Here is an 18531-nt window from a genome sequence, read left to right on the forward strand (position 1 = left end):
CAGAGGAAGGATCAGGTGAGAGGCGGGATCTCCATGGCGGAGCACCTGCTTCATGTGTGGAGGGTCCCAGGGCACTGCTGTGTAAAAGAAGGACCTTGAAGCAGATAAGGGAAGAGATGTATAAGGGAAGCTGTGCTCCCCAGGGGGTCAGTCCCAGCCAGCATGGCCAGTGGTCAGGGGTGATGAGATTTGAAGTCCAGCAACATCTGGAGGAGCACAGGCTCCCCACCCCTGTACCAGATGGACAAATAGTCTGACGTGATAAAACGCAGTTTCCCAGGCTCCTGTGGGTGTCTTCTTGGAAGCATTCCCCATTCACATAGGATGACAGGGAGACCCACGGTTAATGGCATGTGCACCCCAGAGCATGACCCAGACTTCTTGGAATGCAGAAGGGTTTCAGGGGCAGATGAGTAAAGTTCCTTTAAGGCAGATTATTTGAAAACAACTGTTCTGCAGGGGGAAGTTTGCAAGGAGTTTCCAAGAGAAGGTCATTAACAGGAATTGTTTTAATGGGGATGACACTCGCCTTTCAAAACAAGGCTGTATGAATTAGTCAGTCTCTCGGTGGCATTCTGCTGTGCTCTAATTGTTCGGTCCCCCCACTCCAGGTAACACCAGCTGGCTGATGAGCCTGGAAAATCCACTTAGCCCCTTTTCTTCAGACATCAACAACATGCCACTGCAAGAGCTCTCCAATGCTCTCATGGCGGCAGAGCGCTTCAAGGAGCACCGCGAGACTGCCTTGTACAAGTCCCTCTCAGTCCCCTCCTCCAGCCTGCCCACCGGAACAGCCAAGCCCTCTCTCCTGCAGCGCTCCAACACAGGTGAGGCAAAGCAGCGGTGGCCTGCGGTGCCCCTGAGGGAGCTGGGGCGGCCGTGGGATGGAAGCACGGTGAAGCTACAGCAGCCTGTTCCTCACAGAACTGACATAGGTGCTGGATTGTGTTTCCTCAATAAATTATGCCATTGAGTGGGAGAAATACAGGATAGACATTTAATAAATAATTAGGTGTATTTACATATATTGACTTTGAATAATTCAGCTTTTGCTGGCCATAGGAAGGAGCAAGAGTTCCTTTTGCTAGACATTACAAAATAAATGTCTAGTTGCTTCTGCTGAGGCAGTCTTCAGTTGAAGAGTGCATCTATCTGTGTAGTAACTGTAAGTCCAGCTCTTGCTCCTGGAATAGTTAGGACATTGCTGTGTTTAGTATCTTGTGGCACCTTAAAAGACTAATGTGTTTATAACAGCAGAAGCTTTCGTGGGCTACAAGTCTACCACATCAGATGCACACAGTGTTATCCTGTATCTTACAGAATGTACAGCTATATATACCCATTGTTTAGGGGTGGAATAAAAAAGCTTTTAATCACACTATATGGGTTAAATCAGCTTGCCAATGCAAGGATGTCTGTGTTATCACTCAGCAACTATTGTGTGAATGGCCACTGTTAATAAGGTAATTATCACTGTCTGTACTTTCTGCATTTCAGTTCCCTCTGACTTCACTGTCTATAATTCCCATCCCTCACCCCAACCATGGGTATATATACCTGTAATCATGCATCTGATGAAATGGACTGTAGGCCATGAAATCTTAACGCCATAGTAAATTTGTTAATCTTTAAAGTGGCACAACAGATTAACACGGCTACCCCTCTGGAAATTGCTCTGTAAAGCTCCAGTGTTCTGGAGTGTCATGGATGGTGACAAGTAGGGAGAATGGAGAATTTGCCTGAAGCCCTGCTCTGCATGTGCTTAAAACGCCAACATTTTGCACCAAAGTAGCTCAGATTCTACAACCTGTATAAACTATGCAAATTAAGTCAATGTGTGTGACTTTATTTCTGCATAATTTTTCTGCAGTTTTTATCGTTAGCATAATTTTGTTTCTGCTCAGCAAGGGGAGAGGCCCAGAGCTGGGTCCGTTCTCCCTGATAACTGGACATCTTTTCCACCAACTCCTCCAAGTTCAGGTGATGAACCCACACGCTTTAAAGCCCCACGTGCCTCACGACAGGAGGGGCTAGGAATGTTTTCTACTTTTTCTTCCTTTTTAAAATGAAGTCTGAGATCCTTTGTCCTGCAACCAGCTGTATTGTCTGCTCTCCTTCAGAATCGTGGTGCGGATGCTGCTCTGCTGCAGCCCCGCCCCACTTTTCAGCTCATCTTCCCAGCTGTGAGATCTGTAAATGTAGCAGCTGCTGCAGGTGGTTCTTTAAATAAAAATGGAGGTACTCCAGATTCTAAATTTTGTATGCAGTACCAATGCAATCACAAAAACACAGAATATGCACAACCCCTGCATAAATCCTTCCCGTCTTACCAGTTTAGATTCAGGAGTGATTGGCGGCAGCAATGCCAGGATGTACAAATGCAGCATTCAGACATCTCCTGACCATTGATTTCCTGCCTCTTTGCCACAGAAAATGAAAGTGCATGACGTTGGGAGTTACGGACCTTCGCATTTGTTTTTTTCCCGGGGTGTCAAGGTTGAACCACTGCAATGATGGGAACCTTGATGATAATTTTTCCCTGAAATTATCCTCAAGGGCACACTCTAAGTACACCACCTTGATAGCTTTTTAGCAAATAAAGTGGCATATACATGTTAATACTAAATAAATAATAAACATGGGTTCCTGCATGGGGCAGGATGTGGTGGTGGGGAACTAACCTCTGCCCCCTTTTAATTACCGTGCCTTTTCCTGAATCAGTTTCTCTTTGCATAACAGAGACATTCTTCCATTTCAGTGGAAATCATTCTGTGGTCCAGTATTCAGGGCTAGCTTGAGATGGGGTATCTACATTTCTCCCACCCTTGCCCTTCCAAATATTGGCCAAAATTCACTGAGAAGTTTTCCATGAGCTCCAGCGTGCCCCTTGTGCCGCTCCTGTTCATTTCACTGAGATTTGTGAAGGAGAACTTCTTGCTGGGATCGTGTCCTATGGAGCACCACCTCCAGAGGCTTCATGATTTTCTCTGTTTTTTGTTCTCCCCCCTTGCGTGATGTATCTTTTGTTTCCACCAGATTGTGCCCCATGGGTCACCTCAGCCTGCTTCACAGGGTACCCAGAATTTGCCCTCTGAGGAGCTGGCTTCCTCTGCTATTTTCCGTGCCTCTCTCTTGATGCTCACACCCCTCAGTTCCCACCACTCCCCCACCCCATCCTTTACTCCCATGTATTTTGTTGAAACTGACTCCTCCCGAGTATGTGCTAAACTTTGTTCTTCTTGATTTTTATTATTACTATTACTTTTTTTCTCCACATAGTCTCTCTCTCTCTCTCTCCTTCCTTTTTGATATAGCTCCTCCCTTGGTTTTCCCTTCACAGTGGCCTCTTTCTCTTCCATGTACCTGACCAGTTCTCAAGAAAGGTTGCACAGGAGCATTTCCTGGGCAGGTATACTTGCATATCTTTAAAGGAGTCTTTAAAGGTGGGGGGAAGCAAGTACCGATGTAGAAAGAGAAACTGCTGGGATTCACAGAGGCTGCCTTTCCTCGTGCTTCCATCTGCCCTTCCATGTTTTCTGTCTGTCGCTGTTCTCATTGCATTCAGCAAATGGAAATCCCAGTGAGCATAAACAAGTCCAAGCCAGACACAGCCTAAAACAATAAGGCTAGATTTTGTTATCTAAATGAAAGTATTCTAGCAAGAGGCTAAGGGCGGGAAGTGGGGGACGGGGGGAACAACCCACGCCAGCCCCGGTTGTCTTTTCAGGTGCATCAACCACACACTGTGGGTCGCTCGCAAAATAGCCCACAGCGCATAGCTTGTCACCCATTGTGGGTCGGCGTGTCATTTGACAGCTGTCAAACTAGGAGCAGTTAGTGCTTTTGTGAGCAAAAAAAGGGGTGGCATGGTGGGCACCCTGAAAACTTGTTACTGCGGACTTGGGCAAGTGGGGATTCTTAGCGGGGCATCTGCAAGGGTCCAGGCAAGCCTTTTCCCCACCTGCCAACTGTGCAAGGCTGTCAAAACAGCCTTGCTAAAGTGTAGCCTTGACTGCTACCTTGTATCAGACAAGTGCTGCATACAAGGTCCAGGCAAGGCCAGCCTCTGTACTTCGATTAGACATAGTTGTGCAAGTGTGCAACTGCAAATAACCGAATTAAAAAATAATTTAAAGGGGGGCCATTTGCACACATTCCTGGGGGTGGGGAAAAATTTCCTGGCCCTGTTTTTGGGCAAAACATTTTAATTTTTTTTTTTCAGCGGGATGAAGAGGGCTAATGACAGCCCCATCCAAAAGTGCCATTTGGGCACTGTTGGAGGGGCTGTCACTTGGAAAGGGCACGCGGCACTCGGAGCGGTTCGGCTGCGGTTGCGAACAGCAGTTGTGCCACCACTCAGGAAGAGCGGCGGAGGTTACTGCCACTCTTGCCAATCGGCTCACTCCCCAGTGCCCTTTTCCCATGATGGGCTGGCATGTCCGGGTTTGGACAACACACCAACCCATCGTGAGTAAAGCAACCCCTAGAACAGCCCATGGGTTATCAGGATGGATTGCTTCTGAAAAACATCGTACCCTGATGAAAGCCGTCAGGGTTCAGACGACACCTCGGGCTGGCATGTTGTGCAAGCCCAGTCTAAAAGACCATCTGACGTGGCCCTCTCATGTCCATGTGAAGGCTGCAGTTGAGACCTTTTTGGTACTGCAGTGTGCTTGTGGAAGCAAAACATGAATTTTGGCAGCTCTTAGATTTGATGTACAGAATACTGCCTGGCTCTCACTTGTCTTTTCAAATTTCAAATATAATTCCAATATGGAATGTATTATTGTGAATTGCTGTGTGAGTGAGATGCTGTTAACATGTCCAAGAGGACAGGCAGGGTCCTGTGCTGCCATCCACCTATTACTCTACTGCCCATCCAAACCGAAGGCAGATCATAGAGACCTTGGCTGAAAACAGCAGGGCTTCAGGATGTGAGAAACCGGGGGCCAGGGTGTCTTCTGGCTGGGACGATTTAGCGGATCAGCATGCTCGTTAGAAGGGCGCATTTGTGTGCATCCAGTGCTAACCCTGAATTACTGCTTTGAAATTACTTCTTGATATTGCAAGATGCGGCCAGTTCCCCCAAAGCTGCTGTAGTGGTGGTCTTTCTCACTGTTCTGTTTTGCTGGTTTTGTTGATTTTTGTGTGTGTGGATGATTTCTAAAAGGCTCTTTTGAAGAAACGAATCTTTGCTCTTGCAATTGCCCTGCCATGTTTGGGGCAACCTCCTGTGCTTCAGCCTTTTCCTCAAGACCAAAAAAGCTGCCCACTCAGTACCTTAGGAGGTATCTCTCCTTCTTCAGTAAGGCTAATGAATACTGTGCACAAAGGCCTTCCTTTTGCTTCTTGAACTTGCATGTGTTTATGTGTCTTCTGACAAGCAGCCTGTCAGGGTGGAAACTGAGCAGATAGAACCCCAGAGCAGTTCTGATTCTGATGAGCATCAACAATCCGTGGGAGAGGAGCCAGCTCATCCCTCACAGGCACAGCAGCTGGCAGAGATTCCTCCTGCCGGCATTCCTGAGTTAGATAGTGACCCAGGCAGTGAGAGAGTGCGGGAGGGGGGGCTTGCTAGACGCTCGATGCAGACGCAGGAAGCGACAAGCGATGGAGGGCGTGGAAAGGAGGCGTAGCGCCCGTTTGACGCGCAAGCAATGGCCACGTCCCGTGGACCCAAGGGAAAGAGGGAGGATCTCTCCCTAGCCCATAAGTTCAGGGTCTTCAAGTGATTCTCCTTCAAACGGGGACCAACTGCCTACCCGGAGCATAGGCTACTCTGCTGTTCATTGCTTAGTCGCTGGTGATTAGCATCTGAAAGAGTCATTAAGTTGTAAAAGGATTAAAGCCTTGAAAAAGAATCCTTTTGTCTGTGTCTTGAGTTGGCTATTGGAGTGTACTGAAAGAGGCCGCTAGGGCGCTCCTGACACAGCCTTCTGAAAAGAACGTAGTGGCGAAGAGGCTATGCTCCCACTCATGAAGTCCTTTGTTCAAATCTCTCCTCTGTCAGGAATTCAGCCGGTGGCCTTAGGCAAGCTACCCTCTCTCCATCTCAACAATATGGGGATAATAATACTGGCCTACCTTACAGGACTGTTGTAAATATTACAACAAGATAACGTATGAACACTTTGAACACACTAAATGTTATTATTGAAAAGGTCACACTTGGCTGACATTGCATTTCTCATTTGAGACACTGGAGGCTGCCCCTTGAAAAAGGAGCACATTTTTTAAAGAAAACCCTCCTTTAAAAAAGAAAAAGGAATACAAAAAAGAAGCGCTCTTTATGCGTGACGGTGACGCGCAGCTCATTCCATATGGCCCACCTGCCCTGGGAAAAGGCTGGAACCTTGGAGAATGGAGGCCGTGCCCTCATGGTGCTTCTCTCCATGTTTCATCTCTGCTGTTTATGCCTCTCGATAGAATCTGCTGTTGTTCTGGAAGAAGGAAGCCCACTGGACATAGATTTAAAAGAAACGGAGCCCCCTCCAGAATCTCAAGAGATCGAAGACTTTGAGCCTGTGTATCCAGATCAAGGCCTAAGGGAGGAGAAGAGGGGCAAAGTCCATGGGGCAGTCAGTCGGGTAAGGTGACTCTTGGTTGCTTCCTTTTACCTTGGAGTAAAGTTGCCAGCAAGAGCTTTCTGCTTGGGATGCCCATCAAATAATAGAATGTCCAAGGGAGTTTGTGAAGTTTTGGAGCGTTGAAAGCTTTCAAACTCCGTTCAGTTAAATGCCTTGGTTGTGCGTGCAAAGGGATCATGGTTCCCTTTGGGGGCATCTGTCTGAGATGGGACTGGGAGGCACTCTTTTATGGTGGCTCTGGTCCTTCTTGGAGGGGTGATTTAAGAAGTTGGTGCTGGTGCATTCCCATTCAGTGCTGTGCCTGTTGGCCTGTAGTGTCTTTCAGGGCTCCATCTTATCCCCCATGCTATCTAACATATACATGGAGCTGCTGGGAGAGGCTGTCTGGAGTTTTGGGGTTTGGTGCCACCAATATGCTGATGACCCCCGACTCTATCCTTCCTTTCTATCCAAATCCAAGGGAGCTGCACTAGTGCTAAATTGGTGTCTGATGTCAGTAATGGACTGGATGAGGGCAGACCAATCGAAGCGTAATCCGGACAGGACAGAGGTGCTCCCGGTTAGTCAAAAGGCAGATCAGGGAATAGGGATTCAGCCTGTGCTGGATGGGGTCACACTCCCCCTGAAGACTCGGGTTTCCCGTTCGGGTGTACTTCCGGAGTCTGCCCTGAGCCTGGATGCCCAGGTCTCGGCGGTGGCCACGAGCGCATTTGCACAGCTGAGGCTGGTGCGCCAACTGCGCCTGTTCCTGGAGATGTCTGATCTGGCCACAGTCATGCATGCCGTAGTTGCATCCCATTTGGACTACTGTAACGTGCCGTACGTGGGGCTGCCTCTGAAAACTGTTTAGAACCTTCAGCTGATCCAGAATGCTGCAGTTGACTGGGGCATGTGAATCCCTTGTTGCAACAGCCTCACTGGCTACCGGTCAATTTCTGGGCAGATTTCAGAGTGCTGGTTATGACCTATAAAGTCCTATATATTTATATATAGGCTCTCTGAAAGACCACTTTCTCCCATTTGAGCCTGCCTGGCTCTTGAGATCCTTGGGAGAGGCCCTTCTTTCGAGACCACAGCCTTCAGAGGCGCCTCTGGTGGTGAGACGAGAGAGGGCCTTTTTGGTGGCTGCTCCCAAGCTGTGGCACTCCCTCCCAAGGGAGGCGAGGTTTACTCCCTCTCTGTTGTCTTTCTGCCAGCAGGCAAAGACCGTTTTATTCAAGCAGGCGTTAGGCATGTAAGCAGGTCTGTTGGATTGGATGCTGTTTTTATTCTGTTATTGTGTTTTTAATTGTGTTTTAATGCATTTGTTTTATTATTGTTTTAATCAAGTTGTATTTATGATTGTAAGCTGCCTTTAGTGCCATTTTTCTTGGTAGAAAGACAGGATACAGATCAAATAAAAAAAATATTTGGGAAATGGAAATGGAGGTTTACTACAAGGGCAGGGAGGGGCAGTGGTCTCCCATCCACTAATTGATGTATGCTCCTCTCTCTCTCTGCCCCCGTCCCCCAGACATTTCAGGTGAAGGGAAGTGGGGAGGGGCAGTTCTGTAGGGTGGATTAGCTTGCCATGCCCTGCTTATAGTGGCCTACTAGCCACAGTGGTTGCTAATGAGGGGCATCTTCTGGCAAGCTGCTCTTTAAGTAAACTGCTTTTCTCCCCCACTCCCATGTTTGTAGTCCTCCTCAACATCTAGTCAGGAAGAGAAAGCTCTGAAACCTGAAGACTTGGTGGCCATTGGCATTCCCATCAAAAGTGCCAGGAATCTGGAAGATAGCCGTGCTTTTGAGGCACTCTCTTTCCAACCTTCCCAGCCCCTCAGTAAGTCCAGCTCATCTCCAGAGCTTCAGACCCTCCAAGAAGTCCTCAAGGACACCAGTAGTGAAGAGCCAGCTGGGAAACTGAGCAGCAACGTGAAATCGAAGTCCCAGTCTGGACATCTGGAAGGAGAGGCAGCAGGGAGCTGGCTGGGAAGAGGGGAAGATGACAGGACCCCTGGGGGAGCTAAGCTGGGTTGTGGCGTCCCTGCATCTTCTCCCCACTCCCCAACTGGCCACCGCCCTCGAGGGTACACGATCTCTGACTCAGCACCCTCGAGAAGGGGCAAGAAAATCGAGAGAGACCCTTTCAAGGTCAGAGCAGCGGCCTCCAATGCAGAGAAAGTGCCAGGAATCAACCCCAGGTGAGTGGTACAGATGGGCTGTGTTCCCCTGGGAATATTCTCTTTGCCAGAAGTTCAGCACCAATTGAAGCCAGATTCTGTGTCCAGAGCAAGTTTTTTTAGGAAGCCAAGCAGGCGTTTGTGCAACAGCAGGTCATGACCAGGGGTGATAGTGGACTATAGATCTATTGTAAGCTGTAATCCTCTTTTGTGAAGCATTGACCTCTGGAAATGGAATATAAATCTGTGACGTAAATAATAAATAAAATAAAGGTTTGTAAAATTAGGAATGATTATTGGAGGTGCAGTTGGGGTGGTGGGGAGGGATTCTTTTCCCCATTTCATAATACTGGAACTTGGGGTCGTCACCCAGTGAATTTAATTTCTCCAAGGTTCATAAAGCATCGTCATCGACTTTGCTGCCAGAAGGAGGGTGATGGCCCTTGGCTTATATGGCCAAGTTCCCAGAGGAGGGGTCTGTCAATGTCAATTAGCTAAATGGAGTCTCTAAGTTCAGAGGTAGTCCACCTCCAAGTCCCAGATGCCAACAGCAAGCAATTGCCTTCATGCCTACTTGTGAGCATTCTGGAAGCATCTCGCTGGCTACTGTTTGAAATAGGATCCTGGCTAGATGGACCTTTTGATCTGATCTTGGAAAGGATGCTCTTATGGGGCTGGTACCAATGCAGACACAGCAATAAACCAGCCCGTCAAGACTCAACACATAAAATAAAATCTGAAAAATTACTCAGAATGTCCAGTTCTATGCTCAGATTTTCTTAACTCTTTTGGGAGCATGCTCTTGCAAATTCAGAATGTAAGAACTTGAGCAGAGCTAAGTGTGTGCACCTTCAAACAGGAGTGTTTTCCCCTTCCCTCCTTACTTTCATTGCAATTTGGCTGGTGCTTGAAGCATTCCGAAAGCACCCATGCGACGTCCTCTCTGTGCATTCATCTAGTTGCTTTTTTGCGCTCGCTTGTATGCGTGGCCATTGCTGATTGCAGCGGTGGAGTGTTCCACAAGCCAACGGTGGGGCGGGGCGGGGGCTTTAGATCTGATGGAGCTAAAGGGACTCCTTTTTTTTCTGCTTAGCTTTGTGTTCCTGCAGTTGTATCACTCTCCTTTCTTCGGTGATGAATCCAACAAACCACTCTTGTTGCCCAATGAGGTAGGCTTGAGCATGTCATTTTAAACATTAGATCAATAAAGTAACAGTAAATGCACAAATTTTGTTTTGGGCCGTGGGGGTGAATGCAGGGATATTTATGGTTGGAACATAAATTCAAGTATGGGATTGACTGGCTGAGTCCAAGAGGGGCTAAATGTTTCACTTTGGGAGGAAGTGGCCCTAGCTGCCTTGAAAGAAGGAGCTGAAGAAGCCCTCCCTGGAACTGGAATATCTAGGGTGCAGTCCTGTGGGTTGCCCCCTTGATGATCGTAAGCCCCCGAACTCAAGGGGCTTATGTTCATCCTATGCAGGGCAGGAGGAGTGGCAGAAGTGACCTTCACCTCGCCATCCTCCCACCCTGCATTTTTTCCTAGACGGGCTTTTTTGTCTGCCTAGTGAAGATGTTTTGGAGGGGGAGGAAAGGAGGCAGGCAAAGGCTCAGGAGAGCTTGTATCCTGATCTCTCCAGTCCCCTCTGCTCCTGCCCAGTGAAGCGTCCCAGTTTCCCCCTCTCCGAGGTTGAGTTCCTGAACTTGGGAGGCCAGCCAGCACAGTTCGTTCTGCGCCCACAGGGAGAGAGGGGGGGATTGGATCTCCATCTGCCCCCCTCAAATGCCGGAGCGCTGTCTAGGGGCCATAGTATTGCTCCTTTAAACAGTTATGGAGAAGTTGTTAAATATTCCCTTCCTGGGCAAGGTGCTCAAGCTCAAGGTTGCTAGGCAGCGCCAAGTGCTCTTCGATGAGACTGAACCCAAAAGACACGGCAGAAAAGGATGAGGAGGGAGGACGAAGAAAGCAAACTTGGGTGCTTTGTTGCAAAGTTCTTATAGGTGTTCTTTCTGGCAGGGAAGAGCAAAGAAAGCTCCCTGCAGCTCCTCCTTCTCTAGCTGACGTATTGGACCAGGCTGTTCTCCACCTTGCCATGCTGTTCTTCCTGGCCTGTGCAATCCCTGCTGGACTGCCTTTGCAAGGGACGGTTGTGGGGGTCAAACCGTCTTGCAGGGAAGCTTCCAGGGAAGTCTTCCAGCCGTGCTGGCTGGGGAATGCTGGGAGTTGTAGGACTTTTTTTCTGTCTAAACATGCCTAGGATTGCACTCTTAAGCTCTTTTATCTAGTACTTCCAAGGGGAGGAGATTCTGTGCTTCAGTACCTCCAGGCCCTGGTGTTGAAAATACACAAGCCAATCCTGCAACCCTCTGATAACTGCAAGGAAAAGGGGGCGTCTCTGTGCTGGGGTGAGCGCCTGATGTAATCCTGGGTGTGGGTGATGCTGTATGCACAGTTCTCTGAGGAAAATATTTTAGTGGTCTTTAGCAGTGAGTAAAACAGTGCAAGATGGTGAGGGGAATGTGCCGTCTTGTAACAGGTGGGCTCGACCATGCTTGGCCACTCCAAGATCTATTTTTCAATCACTAGACCTTTGAGAGATCCGTTCAGCTCCTGGATCAGATTCCTCCCTATGACACCCACAAGATTGCAGTGCTGTATGTTGGAGAAGGACAGGTAAGGGCCGTGCATGTTGGGAGTGTCTTCCTGAGGATAGACACAGGGCCCGTAGATTGTGCTTACCTTTTCGTGGGGTGTGCGGTTGCTCAGCTGTGTTTGATGTAGAAGCCTCACCATGAGTTGGCTCCTCACCCACTCCCATAGTCACAGAAAACTCTCTTGTGGTAAGACCACAACTGAACTGCACCCTGGAAACTCCTTGAATTCTGGGTTTGTCTAGATAGAAAATATGGAATCTTCCAGCCTGTAATCCCCCCTGCCCCCCAGCAGTTTAAGCTCTTCCACATGACCACCCTCTTTAACGCTGTCCTCCCCAGTCATTCTCTTCCCCTCCTCCTCCCCCCAGAGCAACAATGAGCTGGCCATCCTTTCCAACGAGCACGGCTCCTACAGGTACACAGAGTTCCTGACAGGCCTGGGCAAGCTCATTGAATTAAAAGACTGCCAGCCAGACAAGATCTACCTTGGCGGCCTGGATGTGTGTGGTGAGGACGGGCAATTTACCTATTGCTGGCACGATGACATCATGCAAGGTATACTTGACTGAGGAGAAGGTGGCATTCTTTTCATATGGATTTATCCAGTGCTATTCCTCCATGAAGTGCAAGCCAAAGGAGGAATCACTTGGCCTGATGGAATTTTAAACCAGAGTAACCCATAAAAGTACAGGCCCTTTTATTCCTCAGATGAATAAATCTTTGCTTTATAGATCCCTGGATTTAGTTCTGTGCTCCTTGGCACACCTTGGAGAACTCACAGTGTGTTGACAGGTTTAATTCAGTGGATTTCCTTGGCTAAATACGGTGCCCAGGTCAGCCTTGTGAAGGTGGACGAGGGGAACTCACTCTGTTAGGGGAACAGTTGTGCCCGTGGTGCTTGGTATCCGCACACCGCCAGCAGATTCCTGGAGAGCATCCACATGAGTACTCCATCTGGCATGAATGAATGGATACCTTTGCCGCAGTGTTTGGGGAAATGGTTCTGGTACCCGAGATAGAGAAAGAGGCCTTCCGCTGTACATGTGTTGACCTTTGCGGCTGGAAAGAACGCTCATGGGCAGGTCCAGTGCTTTGATTTGCACCTCAGGCACCAAAATGTCTTGGGCCAGCTCTGTTCCTACCTAAAATATCTCAGCCATTGCATGTGCTTGCCAGCCCTTACAGTAACATCGGGCCATCTCCTCTGTTTGGGGAGGGAGGGAGAGGACAGGACTTGGGTTGCCAGCAGTATCTTGTAGGGATTGGGGGCAGAGGAAATGGGGCAGAGCTCTTCTCCAGTTCAGGGCCTGGCTAGAGTTCACTTTCCCTGTCCTGCCAAGCTGTCTCTGGATGTCCTGTGTGTGGTGTATGAACTGTTTCCACCTCCTGTGGCTTGAGATTCCCACCTTGATTCAGTGGTCTTTTCTGTTCCTTGGTTTTGCAGCCATTTTCCACATTGCCACTTTGATGCCCACCAAGGACTTGGACAAGTATCGCTGCGATAAGAAACGGCACCTGGGAAATGACTTTGTTTCCATAATTTACAACGATTCGGGGGAAGACTTCAAACTGGGAACCATAAAGGTAAGAAAATGTATACCACCTGTTCAGAAGAGGCCTGAGAAAAGGTCAGCTTGCTTCTGGGACAGGCTTTCTGCCAAGTGAGGTTGCCTATGCAATGCAGGGGTGAGGTTGAGCCCCTGAATTATAGCTCTGTGGAAAATGCCAGGTCTGCTGCTCCCAGTCTGAGTGGTCCAGGGATACCCCAAGCATGTCACTTTGCCACCATGACCACAGACCAGTGAATTGACCCTAAAACTGGCTTCAGTAACCAGAGCTTGGGTTATAAACAAGAAAACTGCTCCTGTGTTTGCACAGGACTAGATGGCCTACCTCTTGCTGCCCTGTAAGCACCCTACATTTCCCTCTCCATAGCCAGTTTCTACACATCTTGGCCTAAGAGGGGATCAGAGGACATAACCAGACCCAAGTACCTCTTGGTTTGAAAATTAACCCTGGCTGCATGTTCTATAACTTGCTGGTAGGAGCTGCAAAGTATATTCTATATTAAACCCAAAGGTTTTTTTTGCCAGAGACTTCTGTAGAACTCATAAGCTTGCATTCTCCTATCCTACACTAACCAAAGCTGGTCCGAGAGAAGGGATAACTTCGTCCGTAATAAGGGACCACAGAGCAACCACCTTTCATGAAAGTGTTTCTAGGTCTATTCTGCTTCTCCAATGTTCCTCCCCTCCAGGGCCAGTTCAACTTTGTGCATGTCGTGATCAAGCCCCTGGATTACAACTGTAACCTGCTCACTCTTCAGTGCCGGAAAGGTAGGCCGGGCCTCTGTTTTTCTCCTCCCACGCTTGTGAAGGGCACCCCCTGCAAAGGCTTCTATCAGAGTGACTGTCGCAGAGCATTGGGAATGATTGCTTTGAGCTTCTGGGGTGGAAAAAAAATGCTGGATGTAGCATTAAAATAAATGCTCAGTTTTTGGCCTCTTCCCATGAACTTGCTGCTCCTTCTCTCCCCGTTATGCAGATATGGAAGGGCTTGTTGACACCAGCATGGCGAAGATCGTTTCCGATAAAAACCTGTCGTTCGTTGCCCGCCAGATGGCTTTACATGCCAACGTGAGTGCCTTTTCCCAGGTTGGCTGTCTTTTCACTGCTCCGTGAGGAATCAGTTTCCTCACAAAGCCAGCACGTTGACATAACATGTCCTGGGGATAAAATTAATGGGTAGCCCAACCTGGAATATCCAGGAGTTTGGGGAGGCTGGAAGGCAGGATCTTTCTCAGAGCTTTGCCACTGCCCTGCTTCTCCTGTCTTCCCCCTGCCAGGGGAGGTGGAAGAGAAACTGAGTGGCTGCATCTCCACCCAGCTGGGGACCCAGCCAGATGAGGCTTCTCTTCTTCCTTGAAGCTCCTGCCTTCTCCTGCAGCTGAGCAGCCTGCACTGCTGCAGCTTGACCCAGAATCCGAGTATCTGGGGGTCGTTTCACACAGTGCCCAATGGCAAACTTGAGTCACTTGCCAGGAAACCACAGGCAGTATTATTGCAGGTTCCACTGTGGTGATGCCCATGTTCACACAAACGTGTGTGTCACCCTCCTCCTTGCATTATTATAAAGCATGCATTATCTGATGCCGCCCTGCACGTGTCACACAACCAAGATGTTTCCTTTGAACCTTTCAGCTAAACCAACTGCTCTGCTTGAACTATGCATTACACCAGCCAGTCTTGACCCTTTTCACTTCCCTCCATTCCCTTTAGATGGCTTCTCAGGTACACCATAGCCGCTCCAACCCCACAGACACGTACCCGTCGAAATGGATTGCTCGGCTGCGCCATATCAAGAGGCTCCGGCATAGGGTGAGCATGTCTTATTTTCTCCTGCCTGCCCCCCCCTTGGTCCTGCAGAGTTTTGCCCCTTTATGGTCCGACATGCGGAAGGTGGCGGAGGGCACACCAGATAAAACACCACCTCCTCTCTCTCAAACCAAGCAAGGTTCTCCCCACACCTGTTCCAGGGAAATGCTTCCTCCCAAGGCCCACAGCATGGCATGGGTGGGGTCAGGCATGTATGTGGTTCTTTCCAGTCAAAGTGGCTGGGAGGGAGGTTGCTCGTTGCTGCATTGGAAGGACGCAGGTGCTCAGCCCTGCCCACGTGGCTCCCACTTGTACTTGTGCTGGCTGTGCAAGCGAGGGAGACCCAGCCGAGTGGAAAAGGAACCCAGTGGAGGTGCAGGCAGTGTACTTGCAGGGTTGAGCTAGGCAGGCACCATCTCGTGGCAAAAGCTTGAAAACCTTTCTGGAATGGTTGTGCTCCTTAACCACCTTCCTGATCTCTTGCAGCCCAATCCTGTGCCTGTTTCCTTGGGAGCAAGTCCTGCTACTCTCAGTGGACTTCTCTCACGGGCAGTTGTGCTTAGCACTGCAGTGCAGTCTCTGAACAACAGTAGCCATCAACAGTGCCTCAGGATGTGAGCTCTGAGCCAGGCCCTGGCTCAAATCTCACCTCGACCACAACTTGTTGTTGTTTAATTTATATCCCTCCTTTCAGCCAAAAAAAAGTCTCTCAAGGGGGCATTTCCCTTGACTCTTCTTTTAGCCCCCTGCACCCTGTCCCCAGTAGGGGGTAATAATGCAAGGCTCTTGTAAAGATTCCTGGAGCACTTGAAACAAAAATCAGAGGTTATGTGGAGTACTTGAATTAAATAAGTATTCTTCTTCCAGATCCGAGAAGAAACTCAGTACCAAGCATCTGGTTTCCCCACCATGCACCCTCCTGCCCCTGCGAAACCTTCTGCCCATGTTCCCCAGGACCCAGCTCCCACCTATGAAACAGGACAGAGGAAACGCCTGATCTCCTCGGTGGATGACTTCACGGAGTTTGTTTAGCGTCAAAAACACTGCCTACCTGAATCTGTCTAGTGTGCAAGGTGTTCTTTTCCCAGGCTCCAGTTTCAGCTGCAGAGAGTTGTTCCATCTTAGCAACAGCACCACATCAACCTCTTCTTGATCTGTGACTTTTGACTGCAGTTTTGCTCATGGCCACCTTGTCAGCTAGTGATCCATAATCCTGTAACACCACAGTTCTCTAGAGACATGTATTGGCTTTTCATTGTTGCTCCTGTGACCAACACTTTTCAGGGTAAATTTCTCTTACGAGGATGGAGGAAAATTTGCAGTGTATGATGCTTGTTAAAGTGGTAAAAGAAAATGTGACTCAGCAGCCTTACATGAACTCCCCAATACCCAGTTTTCCTGGCTTGGTGATTCACAGGCTATCCCATGGATTTTCACAAGATTTGTATGCACTTTTCCTCCGGCTGATGGTGAAGAGAGTTGGTGGTTGGTGCCTGGCTTTTTTGGAGGGGGTGGGGCAGGATTTGGTTCTGCAAGAGCCCTGTCGAAAGAGATGGCCTCTGAGGCAAGCCAAGATTGAAACACTGAGCTTGTGTAGATGTAAGTTGTTTTAGTCCAGATCCAAGAGACGTTTGGGGCTGATCTTAAGCAAAATAATCCTAACTCTGTTCCCGATGGAATTGAGAGCAAAGCTTCCACCAGTTGTATAGGGAAGAAGGCATTCTAGGGAGTACAGGCATGCCCTTGTCTTTCCTTGATTAAATGGATCCATCCCGCAGGGCTGGATGGAAATTTAACCTTTTTCTTTCTTTGCTGTGTTTGTGGATTCCAGTGGTTAAATGCTGTCTCTACATGGCCAAAAATGGTGTTGGGGTCAAAACTGGATATGAAGGGGCAGGTGTACATGTTTCTTACCTGCTTGCATCTAAGGCAGGGGTGGGGGTGTCCTCCAGGCATTTTAGACCACAAGTCCCATCAGCCCCAACCAGCAGGGCCAATGGTAAGGAATTGTGGTTGAGAACATCTGGAGAGCACCAGGTTGCCTACCCCTAGCCTGGAGTGCATTTCCAAAGCTTTGGGGTGCAGAGTGGAAGATGCTGTAGAGGAGACACCTGATGCTTCGCTACAAGAATTGGAGAAATCATACTTCATGTGGATTGTCCGTCTTGCTGTTGCATTTGTCCTTCCACAGTTACTGGCGCTCCCTGCAGGATGGAGGGATGGGCTTTCCCATAGCTAAACCCAAAGGCCATCAGTAGAGTTGGAAAGAGCAAAGGGCAAACCCCCTCCTTCCTTCCTTAGAAGAGAAAAGCGGGGAGTCATCCAAACATGTCAAATGCCCTTTACGTTTCTTGTATCCACTTCGCTTGGCAAGTGGCTTCTCACACTTGCTAATGGAATGAACCATTTGTACGGCTGCCAGATTTCCAGTTGACAGAGGCATCATCTCATGACATCATTTGCAACTTACTTCTGTTGGTGTGATCAGGGCTAGCTTAGCATCATGCTAAGCAGAATGGGTTGCCAGAGGGCCTTCTTTGTGTTCCTTTACATTGCTCAGGCCATAGCTGGGCTTCCCAAGAAGTGTTATCAAGGCTGCCTGAAGAACCTACCCAAAAATCAGCCGTGAAGATGTTTGGTTGAGACCAACGCTTGTCGTCTGCCACCAGAAGGGCTTGGGTGGCCATCTGCTGATTCTCTAGGGATGTACGAAAATCACTTACCTTTTGGGGATTATGCTGATGCTGGGTGGGGAGGTGTTCCGTCCCTCCCCCCGGAATCCTCGCTGGGGGGGGAGGCGCTCCATTCCTCCCCCCCGGAATCCTGGCCGGCTGGCTGTGCTCCGCAGCGATTCTGCGGAGCTGCCGGCCGGCTCCGCCAGCAGCTGGACATCCGGCTGCTGGCTAGCAGGGACGCGAATGGCGGCGGCCGTAGCCGCTGCCGTTTGCGTCCCTGCAGTCAGCCCTGATAGGCTACGTAAATGTTTACGTAGCCTATCACGGCTGACTTAAAAAAAAACAAAAAAACCGCGCATACGCAAATGGCCGCCCCATTTGTATTCCTTATTTTATGTCTTTTATTCCTTATGTCTACGCTATTTGCGTTGCCCTTATTTTCGCCGTCTTAGTCTACGTAAATGTTTACGTAGACTAAGACGTGCCAAAATAAGGAACGCAAATGGTGGTGGCCATGGCCACCGCCATTTGCGTATGCGCGTTTTTGTTTTTGTAAGTCAGCTGTGATAGGCTACGTTTTGTTTTGTAACTGGAAATGGCGGTGGCGGCAGCTGGTCGGAAGACCGGCCGTCGCTGCTGCCACCACCGCCAGGAAGATCCGCCCAAGGTAAGTCTCGTCCCAGGGGGCGGGGCGGGCAGGCCGTTCCGCCACTGATTTCGGGGGGCCGAATGCGCTGGCATTCGGCCTCCCCGAGATCCGTGGCGGAACTTTCGTACATCCCTATGATTCTCTATGGAACGAGATTTGACCCTCAGGCTGCCGGCGTGTACTGTAGCCTAGTGCCGCTGGGTGAACACGCTGAATGGCTTAGTGAAAGGGTTTTGGAGTTCCCTGAAATATGTCAGTTCCCAGATTTACTCTTGTTGTTAGGCTGCCAGAAAGCTCACAAGGTGTTTACACAACACTATTTTCAGGAGCACCAAGCGCACAGAGTCCAAGGACTTTTTCATGCTTATTTAGGCTTGCTTAACAAGACATTTCCATTTATTTAATAAGACACACAAATCTTTATTTAGCCGT

The 18531-nt window shown here is 49.1% G+C and overlaps 1 protein-coding gene across 6 annotated transcripts in view; it reads left to right on the forward strand.

Moving 5' to 3' along the window:
• Positions 1-16632, forward strand: part of TSC2 (TSC complex subunit 2) — a 62194-nt gene extending 45562 nt beyond the window's left edge. For 5 of the 6 annotated variants that reach the window (XM_084819025.1, XM_084819022.1, XM_084819023.1 and 2 more), the window contains 11 exons: positions 612-827; positions 6427-6587; positions 8268-8770; positions 9843-9918; positions 11334-11420; positions 11770-11956; positions 12846-12985; positions 13659-13737; positions 13946-14037; positions 14680-14778; positions 15643-16632. In XM_084819025.1, the coding sequence (XP_084675151.1) occupies positions 612-827; positions 6427-6587; positions 8268-8770; positions 9843-9918; positions 11334-11420; positions 11770-11956; positions 12846-12985; positions 13659-13737; positions 13946-14037; positions 14680-14778; positions 15643-15807 (1805 nt within the window). In that variant the 3' untranslated portion in view covers positions 15808-16632. Of the gene's footprint in view, positions 1-611; positions 828-6426; positions 6588-8267; positions 8771-9842; positions 9919-11283; positions 11421-11769; positions 11957-12845; positions 12986-13658; positions 13738-13945; positions 14038-14679; positions 14779-15642 lie in introns of all 6 variants that reach the window. The other variant, XR_014785622.1, reaches the window with a different exon arrangement.
• Positions 16633-18531: the final 1899 nt, after the last annotated feature.

The sequence above is a fragment of the Heloderma suspectum genome, chromosome 12, assembly GCF_057233095.1.
Source record: "Heloderma suspectum isolate Gila_16-S chromosome 12, 16-S_ref, whole genome shotgun sequence".
NCBI classification, from domain to species: Eukaryota; Metazoa; Chordata; class Lepidosauria; order Squamata; family Helodermatidae; genus Heloderma; species Heloderma suspectum.